The sequence below is a fragment of the Typopeltis vanoorti genome, chromosome 14 (genome assembly GCF_054136105.1).
Source record: "Typopeltis vanoorti isolate ZY-2024b chromosome 14, IOZ_Tvanoo_1.0, whole genome shotgun sequence".
Taxonomy (NCBI): domain Eukaryota; kingdom Metazoa; phylum Arthropoda; class Arachnida; order Uropygi; family Thelyphonidae; genus Typopeltis; species Typopeltis vanoorti.
The window spans coordinates 74,574,576-74,596,440 of NC_143562.1; the positions used below are offsets into that span (position 1 = coordinate 74,574,576).

Genomic DNA, 21,865 nt, shown 5'->3' on the forward strand with positions numbered 1-21,865 from the left:
TGACATGGTGGGGAGCCACTGAATAAATTTGCATGGAATAAGAGAAAAATTAGCCAAAACAGCATACTAGCAGTGTAAAAGACACTCTTTAAACTAGTTTTAAGTTATGGATCCTAGAGTTGGGTTGGAAATATGTGTATGGATCATGTCCTTGAAGAACGCTGCATAAGTGTGCTATTTTGCTCATTTGTCACTTTATCATCCACATTATCTTATTATTTATAATAATATTAGTAATAAAATTGAATTATTTATAATAATAATAATAGTAATTACATTGAAAACATGAGCCATTGTTGTGCAAAAGTACTAGGCAATTACCAAATGAAAATCTTATCATAACAGCAGTCTGCTAGTAATATATGGATGTCTATCACATACGTTTTTTTAAACTAAGACAAAATAGTATTTTTAAAACTTATGATAGCAGTTAGAAATAAAAAGTATTTTCATAGTGTTTTATTATTTTTCCCCTCCATAGATTCCTTATACTTACTTAGGAAATAACTGGCCAGTCAGGGTAAGTTTCTGTTAATCTCTCTCTCTCACACACACACAGAGTTTTATTCTCATTGTTTTTGTGTTTAGAATAATACATTATATTACATGACTTCCTTTACTAATATCCCAGTTAATTATCAAAAATTCATTTTAAACAGTGAACAGATGAGTTCAAGAAATTTAAATTAAATAAATTTAAGATGAGTGCTTTAACTATTCCTTTATCAAGAAAGAAAAATGATCTCATCTAATTTAGTCTTTCTCAAAATGTGTGTAACATAAAATATTCTTGTCTAATTGGAACTATTTCTAGGTATATAAACTTAAAACTGATTTTTAAATGGTCAATTAAGAAACATTTCATGACATAGAAGGGTTATATTTTCTGATGTTTCAGTAGTTCTAAACTCTGCTTCATCGTTTTTGTTCTGTAGCCTAACAAATTTGTTTTTCGACTGTGCCAGTTAGATCTTGTATCTGAGTGCGAGATTATAAGATTTTTAATTTAAAGAAAAGCAGATATTGTTTGCATTTCCCACATGTTAATCTTTACCTTTAATTAGTTATGACTCGATTATTGATCACTTAATCTTATGCAGGTTCAAATTTTTTTCAGGATATTGCATTGATAGAATCAGTTCAATGTGTTGTTCAGAAGCTATTTAATTATATATATATATATATATATATATATATATATATAAAGCTTTTTACCTTGGGTATAATATACATTAAAGATACCAAGATTTTAAACCTGGTTTTAACAAACCTGGATATATATATATATAAAAAGACCATTTACAAAGTCTGATTTACACTGACATATATATACATACATACAATTGCATTACAATTCTTTGTTAATTTCAATTCGTCATGATTCAGAGTTAATTCTATGTTTTTTCCCTTAAAGTTGAATCTCGCAGTCTAGAATATTCTGCTGGTCATACATACACAAACTGGAAATAAGGCATATCTTGGGCAAGATTAATTCATGTTAAATTATATTATCCAGTGCAGTATTCTTCTTATTACAATAATCACCTACACAAGTTAATTAGAATAAGAACACAGTTAGTTTAGAATAAGACACACCTTGAGTGAGCTTATTTCGATATTTACTTACACAATCTTATTGTACCCATAAACTTTAACTTCAAAACTTGCTTCACTACGCTTCCAAAACTTCATTCAATACTTAGCAAACCTAAAGAGAAACATCTTCCAACTCAGTTTCCAGGAGTGTACAAGATTTTATGTGATTGTGGAAAGCCAAAGTATGGCCAGACTGCTAAATCCATCCTTTCTACGTTTGAAAGAACACCGTAGAGATATCTCCTATAATAGGACTAGAGCCAGCAATCTCTCTTGCCACGTTCTGTTTTCAGCTAACTGAGACGAAGGCCGCCAACACATTGTGAACTGGACTCAAACTTCTAACATCCATGTGTGCTATGATGAACTCGAGAGAAAGATTGTCGAATCTAGGGAAATTTCTCTGGATTCCTCTCATATCAACAACAGCCTGAGTTTTAATCTCTCTGATGCACACATTGCCTCTGTTCAGTACTGGCGCACTCGCGACAGCGCGTAGTATACGTTTGTTTGGAACTCAAGCTCGCATTTTGTTTTTAAACATGCTACTGTTTTTTTGTACTTGTTCTGTTATTATAATTTTAAGTCTGTAATTCTTTATATACTTCTTTGATTGTGATACCTGAAGATGTTGATCAATTCAACGAAACTAGTATACTAGTAGTATCTTCAATATCATGTCATCTTTTTATCTCTCAGTATCAGTCATTAAAGCTTTTTTCATAATATTCCAATCAAGTAAAAATGAATTCTGAAAAAAAAAAAAAAATATATATATATATATGTAGGAAGATTGATTTACTAGGTTGATATACATTTAAAAAAAAATTGAATGACTAGAAACCAAGAAAAATGAAAAAAGTTTATTAGCACAACTAGTTTCAGCTTGTATCAGCCTTCTTCAGGTGCACATTAAAAAATAAACAACCAGTAAAACATATAGGAAATAACTGTAAACATCACGGGAAAATTAGTATATATATTTCAACATTGAAACATTGAAGTCTGCACATTCAAAACTGTTCTCTTGTTGGCTTCATCGTTGGGCATATGCATGCGTATAGCATCTAGCGAATGCCAGTATTTCATCATAGCACAATGACAGCCTGAAAGGTTGTAACTCAGGTTGTTGTTGAGATGTAGGGGGGCTGAGAATGATTTCTTTTGATTCTATTATCTTTCTTTCTAATTCAACGTGGCAATGGAAAACATTATTAGACTTGTCCCATAGGACTGTATAGCTAAGATTTCTTCATTAGAATCGATCAAGAACAGAACATGACTAGACAAAGCACTGGCTCGTGTTCTCCTGTAACTGCCATCTCTCTCTTATGTTCTTCAATGCATAACTCAATCGATTTCTTTGTTTGGCCAAAGCAAGATATATCACAGTTGCACCAAATCCGGTAAACACCAGGTTATTTAAGGTTGTGATGTCTAGGTTTCGGATGGCTAGGGAGTGGATTTTCAGAGGAGGAGTAAATATAGTTCTTATTTTGTATTTCCTAGAACTTTGGCCAATTTGGTGAGACAGAGCTTATGTATGGTATGGAAATATTACCTTTTGCACTATTGGTCTCTTTATTATGGCGAGCAGGTGGATTTAATAGGAATTTGTCAATTGTTTTTTGAGAATAACCGTTTAGTTGAAAAGTAGACCTGAGAAAATTGAGGTCTTCATTAAATTCTATCTCATCATCAAGAAGAGAGCGAGCATGATGTCCTAGTGTAGAAATGATTCCAAACTTTTGAGGAGGATAATGATGGGATTGACCGTGGAGATATCTGTTGGTGTGGGTAGCTTTTCTGTAAATCGAGATTTTTAATTTCTCTGAGGAACTGATCAGTTTGGTGTCCAAAAGAAAAAAGGAAGAGAACCATTAGCTTTAAACTCGGCCGTAAATTTTATGTTCAGATGTTGATTATTTAGATGTTCTGGGAAGTTCAGGAGAGATTTACGGCCATGACTCCAAATCAGGAAAATGTCATCAATATATCTTTTCCAAATTCTTGGTTTTAAAGGATAAGAAGAGATGGCTTTAACTTCCAGATTTTCTAAATAGATGTTCGCAAGTACAGGTGACAATGGATTACCCATTGCAAGACCATAATTTTGTTTATAGATGGTATCCTGAAACTTGGAGTATCCTGAGTGAATGCAATGAGTAAGTAAGGCCATGATCTTTTTTGATAATTTATCTTTGAGTAGTACAAGAACTTCGTCCGTAGGAACATTGATAAATAAGGAGATGATGTCAAAACTAGCCATGATTTCATCTTCCTTAATAATATCTTTTATACATGATACAAAATCTGCAGAGTTTTTAATAAAAGACAATGACTTAACGGAAAAACACTTGAGAGATTTAGCCAAATATTTTGAAAGGTTATATGTTGGAAAGTCAATTCCTTCTATGATAGGTCGTAGTGGGGGTATTTTCCTTATGAATTTTAGGTAGTACATACAATCGTGGAATAAGTGGATGGAGAGAATGAAGAGAAAGCATATATTTCTAGATAGTTCAGAGGTAGTTCTCAGTAGATTGTTGGTCCGGTTGTGGAGTTCACGGGTGGGATCTCTCTTGAAGATTGAGTAAGTGTCACTCCGTAACAATTCCATCATCTTGTTATGATATTCATCAATGTTAAGAACAACTGTGGCATTGCCTTTATCCATAGGAAGAATAATTATATTTTTGTTGTTTTGTAACTTCTTAATAGCCTGTCGTTCCGATGAAGAGATATTGTCTGTAGGGGGTTTGGCGTTATTGATGATGATAAATGGATTCAATGCAGAGTAGGTTTGCCTCTTGGGTAGGAAGAAAGGAGGTAGCATTTTCGATCTTTGTAAGTAATAATTCTTTTGGAATAGATCTAGAAGGTAAAACAAAATTTAGGCCTTTACTGAGGACACTTTTCTCTGCATCAGAAAGATTATAACTTGATTTGTTAATAACTTTGTTGGGATGGAGGCATGGTTTCTAAGAAGTTAAATTTCTTTGTATTTGTTTAAGGGCTTCGAATTTTCTAATAAGTTTCAGTTTATTGTCATTTTGAATTCTGATGGCTTGAGATTCACTTCTCACTTTAAGAAGATTCCAACTGTCACTATCTAGAGATTGTTCAATTTTTTGAGATAACGTCGTTTTTTTTACTAAATAAAAAAGCCAGTCTATGGTAAATCCTTCTAGCCCATTCCGTTTTAATGTTTTCTTTAAAGGAGATAAACTTAGGAAAGACGGCATGGAATTTACATCGCTTGAAAAACACTAACCTGTTGATGTTCAGGCCTATCCTCTTCAAGGTTTTCTGGAAATCCCTGATATTATTGTGAGTTGCCTTGTCATAAGGACTAGAGATGTAGGAAGATTGATTTACTTGGTTGATATACATTTTTAAAAAACTGAATGAAATATGAAACATAGAAAAATGAAAACAAAGTTTATAAGCACAACTAGTTTCGGCTTGTTTCAGCCTTCTTCAGGTGCACATTAAAAAAAAAGAAAAAAATAACCAGTAAAACATAGAGCAAATAACTGTAAACATCACTGAAAGTTATATATATATATGTGTGTTGGGCCTATACAGAGGTTAGCTGATCAACGTATAGTACTTTAGTACCGTACATGGGTAGTGAGTTGGGAAAGGAGAAACTTGTTGACATTCTATTTAAAGGCCTGCATATTGTATTCCTTGGGAAATACGTCGGGGGGACTGTTCCACAGTACGGTAGTAGCAGTGATGAAGGAGGAGGAGGTCTACCCCCCCCCCCCCAAATACGTCGGTGGGGGAGGGTAGACTGTTCCACAGTACAGCAGTAGCAGGGATGAAGGAGGAGGAAAAGAAACTTGTTTTGCTGGTTTCAAAGTGTACTGTGAAAGGATGTTGGGTGGCAGCCGTGCATGTTCCAATGGGCTTAGTACAGAGTGGGAGAATTATTGATGCTGTTTCAGATGAACATTTCCTGTGGAAATATTTATAGAATATACAAATTGTGGAGACCAAACATCTATGTGAAAGTGAGAGGAGTGAGTAGGTAAGAGATGGGTCATTTATCAGTCTAATTGCTCTCCTCTGTATTGAGTCAAGCATTTTGAGCGAGCTTTTAGGAGCCTCACTCCAAATGTGAGAACAGTAATCAATAGCTGGACAGATTTGTGATTTATCAGCTAACGCCTATGTTGTTCCCGTATAGGGAGTAGGCGGGGCCATTTACCCTATCTAACTTATGGAGACTGAGTGGGCAGTTCAATCTCCACTGGTAGCCAATCAGAGTGATAGCTGGCCCAAGGCATATCACTGATTCATAGGTATGCAGTGAAAATGGCGGCAAGCTAGTGCCGCCATCTCGTGGTCTCTAACCCTAACACAATATTTTTAATGTCTGAAAATAGTGTGGGTTCTACGGTCAATTTTCTTGAGTTTACAGGACGAAAAACCCGAGTTTCCGGGAGAAAAAACCCGCTAGCCCGTGCCAGAGATCGACTAACTCAGGAACCGGCCAAAAAAAGGCTTAGAAAAAGTTCCTCTAGTCAGCGACTAGATTTGAACCACCAAATCCTTTCTTTGTGCGGTCAAGCGCCGTAGAGTGCAAACGCCACTTCTACTGAGCTACACAGGCTCTTTTCTCTATAGTTTCTGTTTTTAAATCAGTGCATTTCTAATATTGTTGCTTAGTATAGTGATCTTGTAGTGAAGAAATTTTGTCACTTGGTTGATAGTTATTTTCCACTTTATTTGTAGCCATTTCAGTTTAAATCGAATTTTTGCCAATGCTATATAATGGTTAGAGTTTAATTCAAAGCTTCGATATACTCTTACATCTAGGATTATCTTGGTTAATTTAAAATCTGCAATGATGTAGTCAGTTGACTTACATCCTTTGACTGACCATGTATATTTATGTATTTCTTTAGGTTCATAAACTGAGTTCATTATTCTCATATTAATATAAGTGACAAAATCTCGCAGTTTGTGTCTGTTTTGATTACACATATCTTCACCATATCTGCATATGTTTGGTTTCTATTTCCTGTTTCCCATTATGGGTATTTAAATCCCCTGCTAGTAGCAAATAGTCTGTTTGATTTGTTTTATCTATGACTAGCTGTTCTTTGTAAAAGGTTTTTGTTGTTTTCTGTTGTCTTCTTTCCACTCTACAGGTGCATATGCTCTGATTATTGTTATATGACCTCTTAATGTTTTCGATCTTGAGGTCACATAACAATAATCAGATTGTGTTTTCAAATAAAAAAGTTTCATCTTTGTGTCATATGGTTTTGATATTTTATAATTTTTTATCCTAAAACTTATGTAATGCCTTGTGTATGACTTATAAGAAAAGGAAATACTCTCAAGGTCAATATTTTTTAAAACAATCTATCAAAAATATCATTTTTTTTTATTTCACAAAATGGTGGTGGGGGGAGGCTTTATTTCAAATTCCATCTTTTTTGTTGATTAAAAATTCTCTATGATATTAGATTTCTAAGTGTTGGAAGTAAACTTAGCTGCCCAGCAATTAAAAGTAATGCTTGACAAATAAGTTGTAATTGATGATATAACGCAGGAGAAGGAATGTTGATATTTTAAATCATTTGACATTTGTTAAGATAAGAGGTAAGGATGATATCTGTCGTCGCTAGTAAATAAATGTATTTCAGAGTTAATCAATCCACTTTTGATCATATTCAATGGAGGAAAAAAATCAAAAAGGCACATTATATAATGAAACTTCCTTCAACTTACAAGACTTCATAATCTGTACATAATTCCTTACAGTATATGAATCATAAAGAAATGAGTAATCAAAAAGTTACAAAATGTCTTTGCTATTTTACCTGTAGTCTGTATACTAACAGAATATATATATAAAGGGTGTCCCAAAATTCATGCAAGATTTAAATTTAGCGCCATTTGTGCGGTAAAGTGTTGCCAATGAGAAAAAAAAGACAGCGTGACAGCTGACAGTTCAGGGTTATTAAAAATGGAGCGCTACACGAAAGAACAACGCATTTTCATTGTTGAGCAATATTTTAAAAATAATGAAGGTTTTGGCAGCTACAGTTTGCAATTTTCGTACAAAATATGGTCGGAATAGTGATTTAACTTCATCAACTGTGAAAAGATTAATTAAAAAATTCAAGGAAACTGGATCAATTAGTGATCTTATACACTCTGGCCGTCCTTCAACAAGTCGTTCAACAGAAAATATCGAAGCAGTTCGTGAGAGTGTTGCTGAGATTCCAGGAACATCAATTCGGCACCGTGGTCTTGAATTGGGCATTTCGAGAAGCTCTCTACAGCGTATTCTCACGAAAGATTTGCATCTTTATGCTTACAAAGTTCAATTGACTCGAGAACTGAAGCCTACTGACCACACACAGCAAAGAGAGTTCGTTGAATGGATTATGGAACAACAACAAGTGGATGCTTATTTTTTGAACAAAATCTTCAGCGATGAGGCTCATTTTCATCTTGATGGCTTCGTTAAGGGTCGCATTTGGGGTTCAGAAAATCCATGAGTGATTGTTGAGAAACAAATACATCCACAACGTGTCACTGTTTGGTGTGGATTTTGGGCTGGAGGCATCATCGGTCCATTCTTCTTCGAAAATGCGGCTGGTAAGGCAATAACAGTTAATGGTGCTCGCTATCGCGACATGATAATCCAGTTTTTTGTGCCTAAATTGCAAGATATGGATGTGGACGACATGTGGTTTCAACAAGACGGTGCCACATGCCATACAGCCTGAGAAATGAGTCATTTCCTGGTCATGTATTTCCCGTTTTGGTGAGCAGAACCCCCCCCCCCCCAGATCATGTGACTTAACGGCGTTGGACTTTTTTCTTTGGGATTTTTTGAAGTCTAAGGTTTATGCCAACAAGCCCACGACCACCCATGCCTTGAAGGAGGAAATTGAGCGCTGTATCAACGAAATTCAGCCACATTTATGCAAAACGGTCATGGAAAATTTTGACAAAAGAGTGCGTATATGCCAGCAAAGCCGGTGAGGCCATTTACCCGATATGCTATTCCATGCATAACCCTATACTGTATACTTTATGAATCAATAAGAAATTACAATTTTTAATTAAAAACTTGTGTTTTCTATCAAAATTACTTCTGCGTGAATTTTGGGACACCCTGTGTGTGTGTGTATATATATATATATATATATATATATATATATATATATATATATATATATTGATGAATATACAGGTAACCCTTGTATAACGTGGATGTTAGGTTCCATATAAATTGCGTTATACGAGACTTACATCACATAGAAAAAGTAGAGTTAGGTTCCGAAATCGTTTTTTTTTTTTTTAATTATATAAACAATAATGACATATCCAACAAAAACAATATTTTTATTTAATTCAGGAAATTCATGTAAGTTAAGAAAACATAAACTATGACAAATACATAGTATAAAATTAAAAATAAATAAAATTGTACATAAATTTCATTGCACATAATGCATAAATGTTTTAGACACAGTAAAATACAGCGCATATTTTAATCGTCATCACAATCTTCAGAAATAACATTTCGTAGATGCTCTTTAAGTGGCCAAAGGTCATCACCACTTGAAATCTCTTGGATATCATTTGTATAATTCCCAATTCATACTTCGGCTGGTTTAGTCATCAAGAAGTCAGTAATAAGACTTTGCTTTCCAAACTATGTTGCAATTTTTTATTAAGTTCATAATATGGCTCTAAACAAATATCCAATTGTCTTGTGAATTTTCCCGAGCGCTCCGTTGAGGGATCATTATCTGTAAAATAACTTCCTAACTTTCTTGCCAAGTCTAATCCTTCTGCTAATTTATTTAAACTGAATTCTTTAATGGATTCATCACAATCAGAATCTTCAGCAGAACTTTCCCAACCATTTGGTTTGACGCCATCTATTAATTGATTCACTAATTTCATTTTCAACCATATTGCAAAAGCCCTCTCCACCAAAAATGTGTGCGACATTTATTATACAACATAGCTCGGCATCCACTGGAAGTACGAAATTTTGTTCCATTACGGCTTCAGACCATATTTTTTCCAGCAAGCATTCAGCATAGAGGGTTGTAATTCTTTAATGGACAGAGAAATAATTTTTACACAATTCAATATTGAAAACTCTTTCCACGCTTCAGGCAGTGTCATGTTGGATTAGATTCCATTTTTTCCAAAATTAATTTAAATGTTCGCCGAATATAATATGAATAAATGTTGATATTATTTCTTCGTCGAGTGGTTGAATAAGTGAAGTAGTATTAGACGGCAAAAAAGTTATTTTAATATTCGGATGGCTTAAATTTGTTGGGTGGCCTGGTGCGTTATCTAAAATTAGTAGAATTTTGAAGTCCATATTCTTTTTATTTGTGTAACTTTCTACATCGAGTACAAAACACTTGAAAAAAACAATTTTTGAACATGCTAGCTGTAACCCATGCCTTTTTTGTTAACCCGCCAATAAACAGTTAGGATGGACTTGTCGAGCCCTTTCATCGCACGAGGATTTGCAGATCGGTTAATAAACATTGGTTTTGTCATGTAATCACCTGATGCATTACTACAAAACAGTAGAGTAATTCTATCTTTGGAAACTTTGAATCCAGTAGCTGATCTTTCATTTTTCGAAATATAGGTGCGTTTTGGCATTTTTCCCATTATTTTTTCCCCGATTCATTCGCATCGAACACCTGGTCTGCACTGTAACCACCTTCTTTAATGATTTTTAAAAGTTCTGCTGGGTATTTCCGGGCAGCTTCAACATCTGCTGATGCTGATTCTCCCTGGATTTTAAGATTATACAAAGAAAACCGCTTTTTAAAGTCTTCGAACCAACCCTTACTGGCACAAAATCCATGCTGAGAGATTTCTTCTGAAGAATCTTGATCAGGTTATTTTAAAGGTTTATAAACTTTGAGAGCTTTTTGCTTAATAAGGTGTCCATCCACTTTGGATGGACACCTTATTAAGCAAATTTTGAGTGCAATCTTCTATCCAAATCATTAGAGATTTCTCCATTTTTTCTATTAGAATATCGCGAACACGAGCAATGCGCTTTGCACTTACCATTGACCCAGCAATAACACTTTCTTGGATTTTATGTTCATGTTGTTTGATTGTTTGAATTGTTGATTCATTTAAATTCAGAGTCCTTGCAACAACTCCTGGTTTTTCTCCAATTTTCCACCGATCCAAGATTTTAATTATTTCTTCGAGAGAAATAAATTTCCTCTTTAATTGTTACCTTTATTTAAATGAAATTCCTCTTTACTTGTTACAATACGTTTTTTCCCCTTTCGTTGCAGTTTTAGTGGTCATTACAATAAAAATAAACTTTTACATTAAAAAAAAAGCATTACATATGTATGTAACTCACCAGAAAATAAACTGCTCTGCTTGAGAATAACACACTTATGATTTTAAATGTGCTTTCCTGGCAGAAAACGAAGACAATTTTCAACAATAAACACTTTATACATTGAACCCTAGATGGTGAACCTCTGGCACTCGTGCCAAAGGTGGCACATCAACGATTTACAGGTGATAGATATCCTTTTATACGCTTATAAATTATTCAAGTTTTTTTTTAATTCGTACAAGCTGAATTTTGTTTTACACAAGACAGCAGCTATAAAGACGTGCATATGATTGGTGCGGTATTAACAAAAGATCGCACGACCCAAAAGACAAAAGCAACTGACAAGTGTTGAGTTGAAATGCTAATTCTCTTCAATCGAATTTCATAACATCTGAAATTGTCATAACAACATTCACTATTAGTTTTAACACATTGACAACAGGGTGTCATTTATCGTTCCGATGGAACTTCTCATTACTGACTGGCTTAACTCACACAAATGTTTCAACCCTTGGTTGAATTTTATGGCTTCTTGTTTGGGTTTGAGGTGACCTGCGAACTGACACATTCATTATATGGCATGTTTCAATTCTTGGTAGTCTTTTATTTTAAGGTAGCCTTTGTGATCTGTCATAATGACATCAAGAATTTCAAATGCAATAAAAAACACTTATTTCATAATTGAAAAATTGGACAATAGTTTTTAGTTAGATACTGTGTTTTGTTGCAACATATGGTTTTGCTTAAGTCTATACAGCATAGTTTCTGTGAGAGGGGACATGTGATTTATTAGTTAGCGCCGTTTTTATTCCATCTGTCTCTAATTGCACTGTTTGTTGAGAATGACACAGACTGCAAAAGCCTCTGTACAGTACCTTATTCAGTGATACAATAAAACTAAATTCGATACTTATAACTACTTGCACGATACGGGCAGACACAAATTTAACAAAGATAAAATTTGATTTTTAAGTCCTGAGGTGAAAAATATGAAAAAAAAAAAATAAAAGAGTTACTAGAAATTGCAGACCACGTTGAACAAGGGATACTACAATTTGTAGACTGCATTGTGTAAGTACCGCATTATATGAGGGTTACCTATATATATATTCATCAATGGTCGCAGTCAAACTACAAGATGGGACCATAACCGAAGACAGATATGCTATAGCAAAAAGAATTGAAGAATTTTACTCAGTATTATATCAGGATGCTGAATTAAATGAAGACAACTACAAAATAGCTGAAGTACCACAGATTCTACCAGAAGAAGTTATGTGCAGCATCCAAAGCTGGCAAAATGGAAAAGCTGCAAGTGAGGATGGAGTTATAGCTGAACTTCTAAACGCAGGTGGAGAAATGATCTACAAACTCTTCTTAGCAAAACTATTTACTTTATGACTGAAGAAAAATGATATACTAAGAACATGGAAGAAGGCCACCCTAATTCTGATGCATAAAAAAGGTGAGGTAAAAGACTTGATGAACTACCGACCCATCAGTCTACTATCGGTGGTTTACAAAGTATCTACAAAAGTCTGCTCATAGGCTTTGTACGACTCTAGACAACCTAGCACAACCGAAAGAACAGTCAGGCTTTAGAAGTGGCTTTAGTACAATGGACCATATTCAAGTTGTACAACAGATTATGGAACAGTGTAATGAACATCAATTACCATTATGTCTTAGTTTTATTGATTATAAGAAAGCCTTTGATACAGTAAAAACTTGTGACTTAAAGCATTACGAAACCAATGAGTGGAGGAGCCATACATCAAGATCACAAAATCAGCATACACCAATGCTACAGCAGCTCTTCGTTTCAATGGAAATATCTCTACTGCGGAAATACAGAGAGGTATTAGACAGGGTGACACAATATCTCCAAAATCATTCACAGAATGCCAAGAAGAAATATTTAAACTTCTTGATTGGGACGGTAAAGGTCTGAAGATAAGTGGAAGATATTTAAGGCATTTACACTTTGCAGATGACAGTTATCTTTACTTCAACTGCACATGAATTACAGACTCGTATCCATGAACTCCAAATTGCTAGCAAAACAGCTGGTCTAAAGAATACCCAAGTTATGTTCAATAGCTATGTCCAATCAGAAATAATAAAAATCAATAATGAGGAAATTAAACAAGTAGGTCATTACATATACTTAGGACAACTGATATCAATTGGAACAAAATATCATGGATGAAATTAAAAGACGCACGATGCATGGATGGAAAGCATTTGGAAAATTACATTCAATATTTAAATGCCAACTACTATTATGCCTGAAGAGAAAAGTTTTTAACCAATGTATTCTTATATTGACATATGACTGTGAAACTTGGATGCTGAATGCAAAGGAAATTCAAAAATTAAGAACAACACATTTAGTATGGAATAAAGTATGCTTGATATCACAAGACTGGATCACAAAAGGAATATTGCTCAAAGACAAAAATCAACGATGGATGAAAGTACTGGATTGGGTTCCAAAAGAGGAAAAATGACCACAATGGCAACCTAAATCATGATGGATTGATGATATAAAATTTGCAGGAGTGACATGGGAAAGGAGAGTTTTGACAGAGTTTTGGAGTAATCTTGGAAAGGCCCTCATCCAGCAGTGGATCATAAATTGCTGATAATGATGATAATGTGTGTGTGTGTGTGTGTGTGTGTGTGTGTGTGTGTGTGTGTGTGTGTGTGTGTGTGTGCGCGCGCATATGTATGTATGTATGTATATATGGCAAGTACAGTTTTCAATGCCATTTTTAAGTTAGCATTACAGTCTATTTCTTGATTTTAAGAAAACATTGATGTTATATTGGTTATACGAATGCATTAATTTTTGGAATGAAGTAGTATAACTTTCTGTAGATTTTCATGGAAGCTGTTTTTCTTTTCTTCAGTATACTGCTATAGATCCTGGAGGGCGACATGTAGCAATTGCCGGACAAAATGGTTTAGCTCACTATTCTTTATTTCAAAGGAAATGGAAGTTATTTGGAAATGAAACTCAGGTTTGTTATTTAATTTAAAATGCTAGTCTATTTCACTAATATGGTGTTAACACCATTGTTTATCATGTAGCCAAAAACATTTATATGGTTTTTAACACGTTATGTAGAAGCCATTGTATATATCCATCAGTTAATACATTTTGAAAGTCCAGGTGGGGCTGAGTCACTTTATTCTTACACTTAATTCAAACATAAAGTGACTCGGCACTTGATTCCTATCAAGCATAAAGTGCAGTTCAGTAAGAAGTAACGAAAGGCTACTCCAGTTATTTAGTTATTCAAGCATATTAATCTTTGTAAATTGGACACAAATAAGAAACAAGTTTTGCAAAATATGTATGATATCCAGAGAAGACTCTGAGTGAATGCACAGCTCAGAAAATGTTCTAAAAAAATTGTATCAGGTGATGAGTCACTTTCATTACAAACTTTTACTTCATTTCATATAATCATAGGAATGTCAACTTGGCAAAACTGCAGCAGGTTTCTTGATGTACTGCTCAACTGCCAAGGTATTATGTCCCTTCAGAACAGTGTAAGCCTCAGTGACTCAGAGAAAACACTACAGACATACTACCTTTTGTTGTCATTAGAAAATTGCATATGCAAATGACAGTTTCAAAACCAAGTGGCATTCGATGTCGAGCTGAAAGGTGTGCTTTGCTTCTTAAAATTAGGAGTTTTATAGCAGCAGTATTTATAAACCCGTATCTTATTTGGGAAACATTACTGGTTTTGAAGATGTTTGTTTTTCCAAATTGAGTATTTTGTTAATTTTTAATTTTTTACAAATATTTTACCTTGAAAAACTGCCTGCTTTTTTTGTTTGTCTGATGTTATTTCTAATTTTATGACTGAAAATTTCTCTACTAAATAAACAAAGTGATCTGCAAATTGAACAGATGACATTAATGACAGAACTATATTAAAAGGTAGTATCTGAAGAGAGTTTGACATTATTACTATTCAGGAATGTGTCTCATCTCATCTTCCTATTACCCTCTTTTAACTTGCAGTGTCGAGGGTTTATTAATCATCGGACCTCAAACCGTTCACAGGATAAGGTGGTCAGTCCTATGCCCCGGTGTATCTTATGTCTGTAGTGTTGAGTTCTCAAGGCTGGTTTGCCTGCTTTGCAGGATGAAAAACCCCAGGATAAATTGGGGAAAAACCCTACTGTCCATGCCCAAGACCGGCTAACTGGCTATGGCTGAGAAAGATCCTTCAGCTCCTCACGTCACTGACGGGAATCGAACCTAGGACATTCCTTCCCCAGGCATATGGTTGCGAAGCGCACAACCACTAGGCATGTGTGAATAGAGCTAATCTGAGATTTTATAGTGAATTCAGAACACTGGTAGATGAAAGATTACCACAGGAAATGTTTGAAGTAAGAAAACACAATCAAATAATGGATGGGTTGATACTATTAGGTATTTCAGAAGACTGCAAATGTAACAGCTGATCAAATTATGGCAGCCTTGTTGACCTGGTGGTTAGCATACCCACTCTCCAAAAACAGGCTTTCAGTTTGAATCCTGACGTGGGCATAGATGTTTGTGATTGTTTTTAGGAAGATGAATTTTATCACCCAGTGTGAAACCACTATCCTGCTTATTAGAGGTCTTAAGTGTTTGAAAAAAAAATTCAAGAATGTTTGTTTTCTAGATCAGGCTTTCCAGATTATCTAGAAAATAAATTACAAAATAAATAAATAACTAAACTAAATAAATAAATAATTCAAAAATGGTAATAAATAAATAAATAGCTCTCATAGTACCCATATATAAAAAGGGAAATAAAACTGAATGTGAGAATTACAGAGGTATTTCCCTACTGAGTGTTCCTGGCAAGATTTATGCAAGTATACTTGAGAAACGGTTGAGAAGAATTGTGGAAGAAAAGCTTTGTGAAGAACAAGCTGGATTCAGGCCGAATAGAGGTGGTCAGGATCAGATCTTCACTTTACGACAGATAGTCGAGAAATAATGGGAATATAACAAAGATCTGTATTTAAGTTTTGTTGATCTGGAAAAGGCATATGAAAAGGTGCCAAGAGAGAAGCTATTCAATACGCTAAGTTATATGGTGTCAATGGGGCATTATATCAAGCAATACTTAGTTTTTATTTGAGTTGTAAGTCAGCAGTTAGAATTGAAGGAAGTACAGGAAGATGGTTTAATGTTAAATCTGGCGTGAGACAAGGATGTACATTATCCCCTCTGTTAATCATTATCTATATGGATCATATTATGAAAGAAAGTGGTATTGGGGATGTTAATGTCAGCTCTTCGCTTTATGCGGATGATGACATACTTCTAAATAAATCCGCTACAAGTTTGCAAGATTTCCTGACTAAATTGAATAACTGTCATAATAGATATGGTATGAAGGTCAGCAATAAAAAGACAGACAATGAAAATATTTTTGTAATAGATTTCACGGTTTGATATGAACACAGATGGATAAGAAAATAACTATTTATTAACTTAAAAGCTAATATTTTGCTGGTATTATATCCAGCATCTTCAGAGCACACAACACAAAGTTTGTTACAAATGCAAAACAAAAGTAATGCACAGAAGCTTCTACAAGTCAGAGAGGTTGTTCCTGGAATCAACGGAAGCCTTAAAACATACTTCAAACCTTAACAAGTATGACTGTATAAATCTATCAAAGATTTAGGAGACAGTCATCTTAAGACCAAATTGATATTTATTACTTTTATTTTATTTCATTTTTTCAAACTTTCTAAGACTATCATTTGGACTACTATTTCAAAACTTTGATTTTTTTTTTTTTTTTTTAAACCTAGATGGCACCATATTAGGACTTTAGTCGTGTGTTGCACACTGCAATTACTTTTATTAGCCCCACTGTTACACCGGATTGTGGTTGTTTTGCATTTGTAACAAACTTTGTGTTGTGTGCTCTGAAGATGCTGGATATAATACCAGCAAAATATTAGCTTTTAAGTTAATAAATAGTTATTTTCTTATCCATCTGTGTTCATATCAAACTGTGAAATCTATTACAAAAATGTCTGATGAACACATAAACCTAATCATGCGTACAATGAAAATAGGCAGAATCATTGAAACTGTCAACTGCTTTGCAAACAGAAAACCTGTGAAACAAGTAAAACATTTCACCAACCAGGACCACTTTTTTTTTTATTCTTGGGTTAACTCTTACATCTCTCTTGGTATAAGCATCCATAGCCTCTTTAACTTTCAAAAAGATTAGTATTCTTTTTTGTTCCAAACAGTACTTATTTCCTAACCAACTCCTGACAATTTACAAAACTCAGATTTGCCCAATTAGAATACTGTTCTCACATTTGGGGTGGTGCTGCACCTAAGACTTCCCTCAGAATTCTTCATAGTATTCAGAAGCAAGCATTTTGCTTAAATTGTGATCTCTTCCTCACCAATTCCTTCCATTCTTTTTCCCATAGATGCTCTGTTGCTGTATTATCTCTTTCATGTAGGTATTTCCATACTGCTTCACTGAACTGGCTGTGGCCATCCTCCCACTTTCCTCTAATCATGTTTGCACATGATTAGAGGAAAGTGAGCAGCTGCTGGTCAGCACCCTTATACATTTCATCTCTAAACTTATTGAACCGACTTCTCATCCTCCACTTTTATATCCTATATCTCTATTCTTTTGATTAGTCTTCCCTCATACTGTTTTCACTAATAATTATAACCCTCAGGTCTTCAAGAAACACATGAAGTTCCTTTCCTCTTTCTAGCCCTCCCTTCCACCCACAGCACTGTCTTGTTATAGGTCTTGACCTTTTGTGTACGAGGCTGATAAGTTGCGTTGAAATTGAGAGAGAAATAAAATATACAATAATGGATTCTTTACTAAGCCATCCACACGGGATTTGTACCCAACACAGATTATGGCCTTGGTAGTGCCTCTTTCCATTATTGCTTGGACACCCTGACACATTTGGCATAATAATGACTGCAGGGTAATTCATTACTTAATCTAGAAATCTCCAAAATTTACACACACTTCCCCTAGTGAAGTTCAGTATACTATCTAATGACAGAATAGCTGTTTTAAATATGTACTTTTAAAATGAAAAATGTTGAATCTCTTCATGATGTTTTATTTAACTCTGAAAATATCGCTTGATACTTGAAACACACATGATACTCTAAAAAAAACAAAGATAAAAATAAATAGAAATAAAAATAAAGTATGTATTTTTTTATGATACAATCTCACTCCTGAAATGGCAGAAACCTCATAACTTGTTTTCTCATGGATGGATTAAGATTATTCAGAAACCTTGCTCTGGAGTCCAACATAATATTCTTGCAAGCCACTTCAGGTCCCTATTAAGCAAGTTGAGAATCTTACACCATGCATTGGAACTCATATACTACCTCATTTTCACCTTGTCTCAGAGATTCAAAGATTCATAGGCTATAATTGGAGAGCAAAAATGGTATTCACTCAGCTAGCCAGGCTAACAAGAAAAATTGTAAATGATTGCTTTTTCTTCTTTATCATTACAGTTCCAAATTCTTACTTATTATTTAATTTCTTATGAGGAAATTAATAAATGATAAAAATATTAAGAAAGAAAATATTCACTGGCATTCCTCACCCATTGATGCTAATTTCTCAAAATATCAACTGTGACTACAAGAAATAGTTTAATGTTTGTTAATCACTGTGCTATTTAATTTTATTCATGTATATTATTTTTATAGGAACAAGAATTTGTCGTTATGGGTGGCTTATTATGGTGGGATGATCACATGGTTTTGGGATGCTATAATCTCAGAGATTCACGTGATGAGGTAAGAAATATTCACTTTTGTTGTTTGGTTTAATTTTTTTATGGCAAATGCAACTTATCAAATTTTGAAAACTCATGGCACTTTAGTATCATGCATAGGCTAAGAAACACCTTTCGTAAAGTTGACATTTTTATGCCCCTTTATACTTGTAGTAAGCCAAGCATTGGTATATGTCATAGAGGATTGATAATCATCTTCTGTCTGGTGATTTATCAGCAGATACCAAAATACATACTTATCAAACAAATGGTCTTGTTATGTGAAATCATAGTGATGAGATGTATTCTTTCCCCAATGTGGAAGGCAGAGTAGTCATAAGTTACTAGCCAAATAATTATAAAATGATAATTTTATTATTTATAAATTGATAATTAAGATATTTGAAATTGCATCTCCTAGAACAAACTAGGTTTAAACTAAAAATAAAAAGAACTGAAAGAAGAAAATAGTTATATATGTATAAAATATTACTTTTCTTATTGCTTACCTCTACTTATCATTCTTTGAATGGATTAACATGTCATATTGACCAGTAATGGACAGGCAAGGCACAACACACAACCTCTCCCAGTCAGTTTTCAAGTCTCCTTCTTGTAGCATGGCCCTTTACAAAAGGAACTCTAGCTAGGTCAATGAGTATTCACAACACACAGAAATACTGTCTGAGGTGGAAGAAATGCCAACTATACCTGCAATATTTCTGGTCTTTGTTTGGATGACATGTCCAAGAGTATCTTTTCTCACTGCATGTCTCTAGTTGGTAATCAGGCATTCAATAAAAAATCAGCCTGGAAAGAAAAATATAATGTAGTTACACTATGGTTAAAAAATATGATTAAGATAATAATTATGGTGGAATATAAAAAATAAAAAAAATCCAAAAAAAAAACCAAACAAAAAAACGCATTCCTTTCACCAGTATTTGTGAGATAAACACAGACGTCACTTACAGGCACCCAGAACTGTCATAAGATGCCAACTTTCACCACTATTTAAATCTTGACTATCCTAATTATACTATTCCTCCTTTGGCCACAAGGAGGATATTTATTCCTTTGTGTTGCAGGAATATGCTATACAACGGAATACCAAGCCTAGAAGCCCCTCTTTTTGAATTTCTCTTGTTTAAAGTTTCCTTGATCCATTCAGTAACATTTACTTGCTGCCTTGACTGCTCTTCATGTTAAGAATTTACCTTACCCTTGGCTAAGATGATATCAGGACTGATGATTGCAGCCTGCAGAATTTATTGGATATACATAAAATCCATGATGTCATAAGGATGTTTATTATTATTATTATTATTTGACCTCCAGGGGAGTCCAAGGACTCATCGAGGGACGACACCTACTGTACAACTCCGTTTCCACTATTCAGTCACCAACTGACTGCAACTACCAATGCCATCTACTGCCGACCACCACTGGTATTTCCACAGACAATCGCAAACATCCATGCCCATGGTGGGATTCGAACCCACAGCAAAAGGCTGGAGAATGGATACGCTATCCACTTGGCCAACCAGGCCGGATTTAAGTAGATGAGAGGATTTTACAGAATTGATATGAAGAGATTATACATAGTAGAAGAGGGAAACAAGAAGCCATTTCTGGAAGTTGAATTAAAGTATAGCGAAGAAGGAAATGAGAAGTAAATCTTTGGAAATTAGTAAGTGAGTGAAATGCATCTCGAGAATGTGTTGGAATGCTGTGAATGTGAATAAGTTGAGGGTTTAGTATGATAGATAGGATGCTGATTGAGTGAAACCACCCACAATGGAATCTGTTGACTCAGTCCAAAATAATGGTCAGAATTCCAAAAACTTAAATATGGCACCTCTATATTGAACTAGTCTTAGACATACAGTAAGTATATTACCTTGTATGGCTGGTGACATAATCTCTGTGCTGACTTGGTTGGCTGAGTTGTCAGTGTATCTATTCTCCTTCCAAAAGGCTGTAGGTTTAAATCCTGATGTGAGTATGGATATGTATGATTATCTTTAGTATGAGATGAATTTCATTGCCAAGTGTGAGACCACTGCCCACTTATTCGTGGCCTGCAGTTGCTTGTAAAAGAAGTTCCATGTTTGGTACCTAGAACAGGGTTTCTAGATGATATAAAAAATAAGAAACACAAAAAAATAAATTAATAAAAATAGAAAAAAATCCTTAGCCCACCCATGCTACTAACACACTATAAGTTTACAACATTTCACAGGTAGGAGTAATAAATTGAAGTTCCACCCTTTACAGTTGCTGTATTTCACAAATTCAGTTGTTTCAAATATTACAAACTGCAGAAGAAACAAAGCTTGATAAATTTTGATTCTTTCTTCATTATGGTATATTTCATTTTCTACTTTTTGCATTATAAACAAACTCTTCAGTCAACAATCAACATTTGTGAAAAGTGCTGGCCTGGTTGGCCAGGCAGTTAATGTACCCACTCTCCAACTGTCAGGCTATGGATTTAGTTTCTGTCATCAGTATGAACGATCATGATTATCGTTAGGTTAGAGATGAATTTTAAATGGGGGAAGAAGGAAATTCTTAGCCCACCCACAGTACTAATATTCTATAAGGTTACAATCTTTTTTGGGTCAGAGTTATAAAAAAATGTTTCACCCTACACCACGAAATAAAACTATCAAAATTAGTTTATGTATGATATGAAAGATAATGAGAAGTAAGTAATGTTATTTCAAATAATGTTGTTTAACAATGCATTATAACCTACTAGTGTTTAACCTCCATAGCTCATTTCTTAATGACATTGTCCTCCGCATAGGAAGATTTGGTTTGAATTGTCTAGGATTCACAAAATCTATATATATAATAAATTAAGAGGAGATCAAAATTAATCAATGTTTAAGACAGGGATGTAGTTTATTTCTAACCCTATTCTATATATATTAAATTGAATATATATATGTATATATTGATTATATTCTAAAATCATGGAAAACAATCAGAAAACAAGGTACTGTATGCTCACAGATGTGAGACCCTTCGACACTTCTGTGCATGTCAAAAGAAGGAGAA

At 34.3% G+C, this 21,865-nt stretch overlaps 1 protein-coding gene across 1 annotated transcript in view; it reads left to right on the top strand.

Moving 5' to 3' along the window:
• The window catches only part of Rich (Guanine nucleotide exchange factor subunit Rich), a 456,640-nt gene that overhangs the window by 174,677 nt on the left and 260,098 nt on the right, over positions 1-21,865 (top strand). Inside the window, exons 13-15 of the mRNA XM_090404468.1 lie at positions 482-520; positions 13,888-13,998; positions 18,732-18,821. Of these exons, the coding sequence (XP_090260594.1) occupies positions 482-520; positions 13,888-13,998; positions 18,732-18,821 (240 nt within the window). The remainder of the gene's footprint in view (positions 1-481; positions 521-13,887; positions 13,999-18,731; positions 18,822-21,865) is intronic.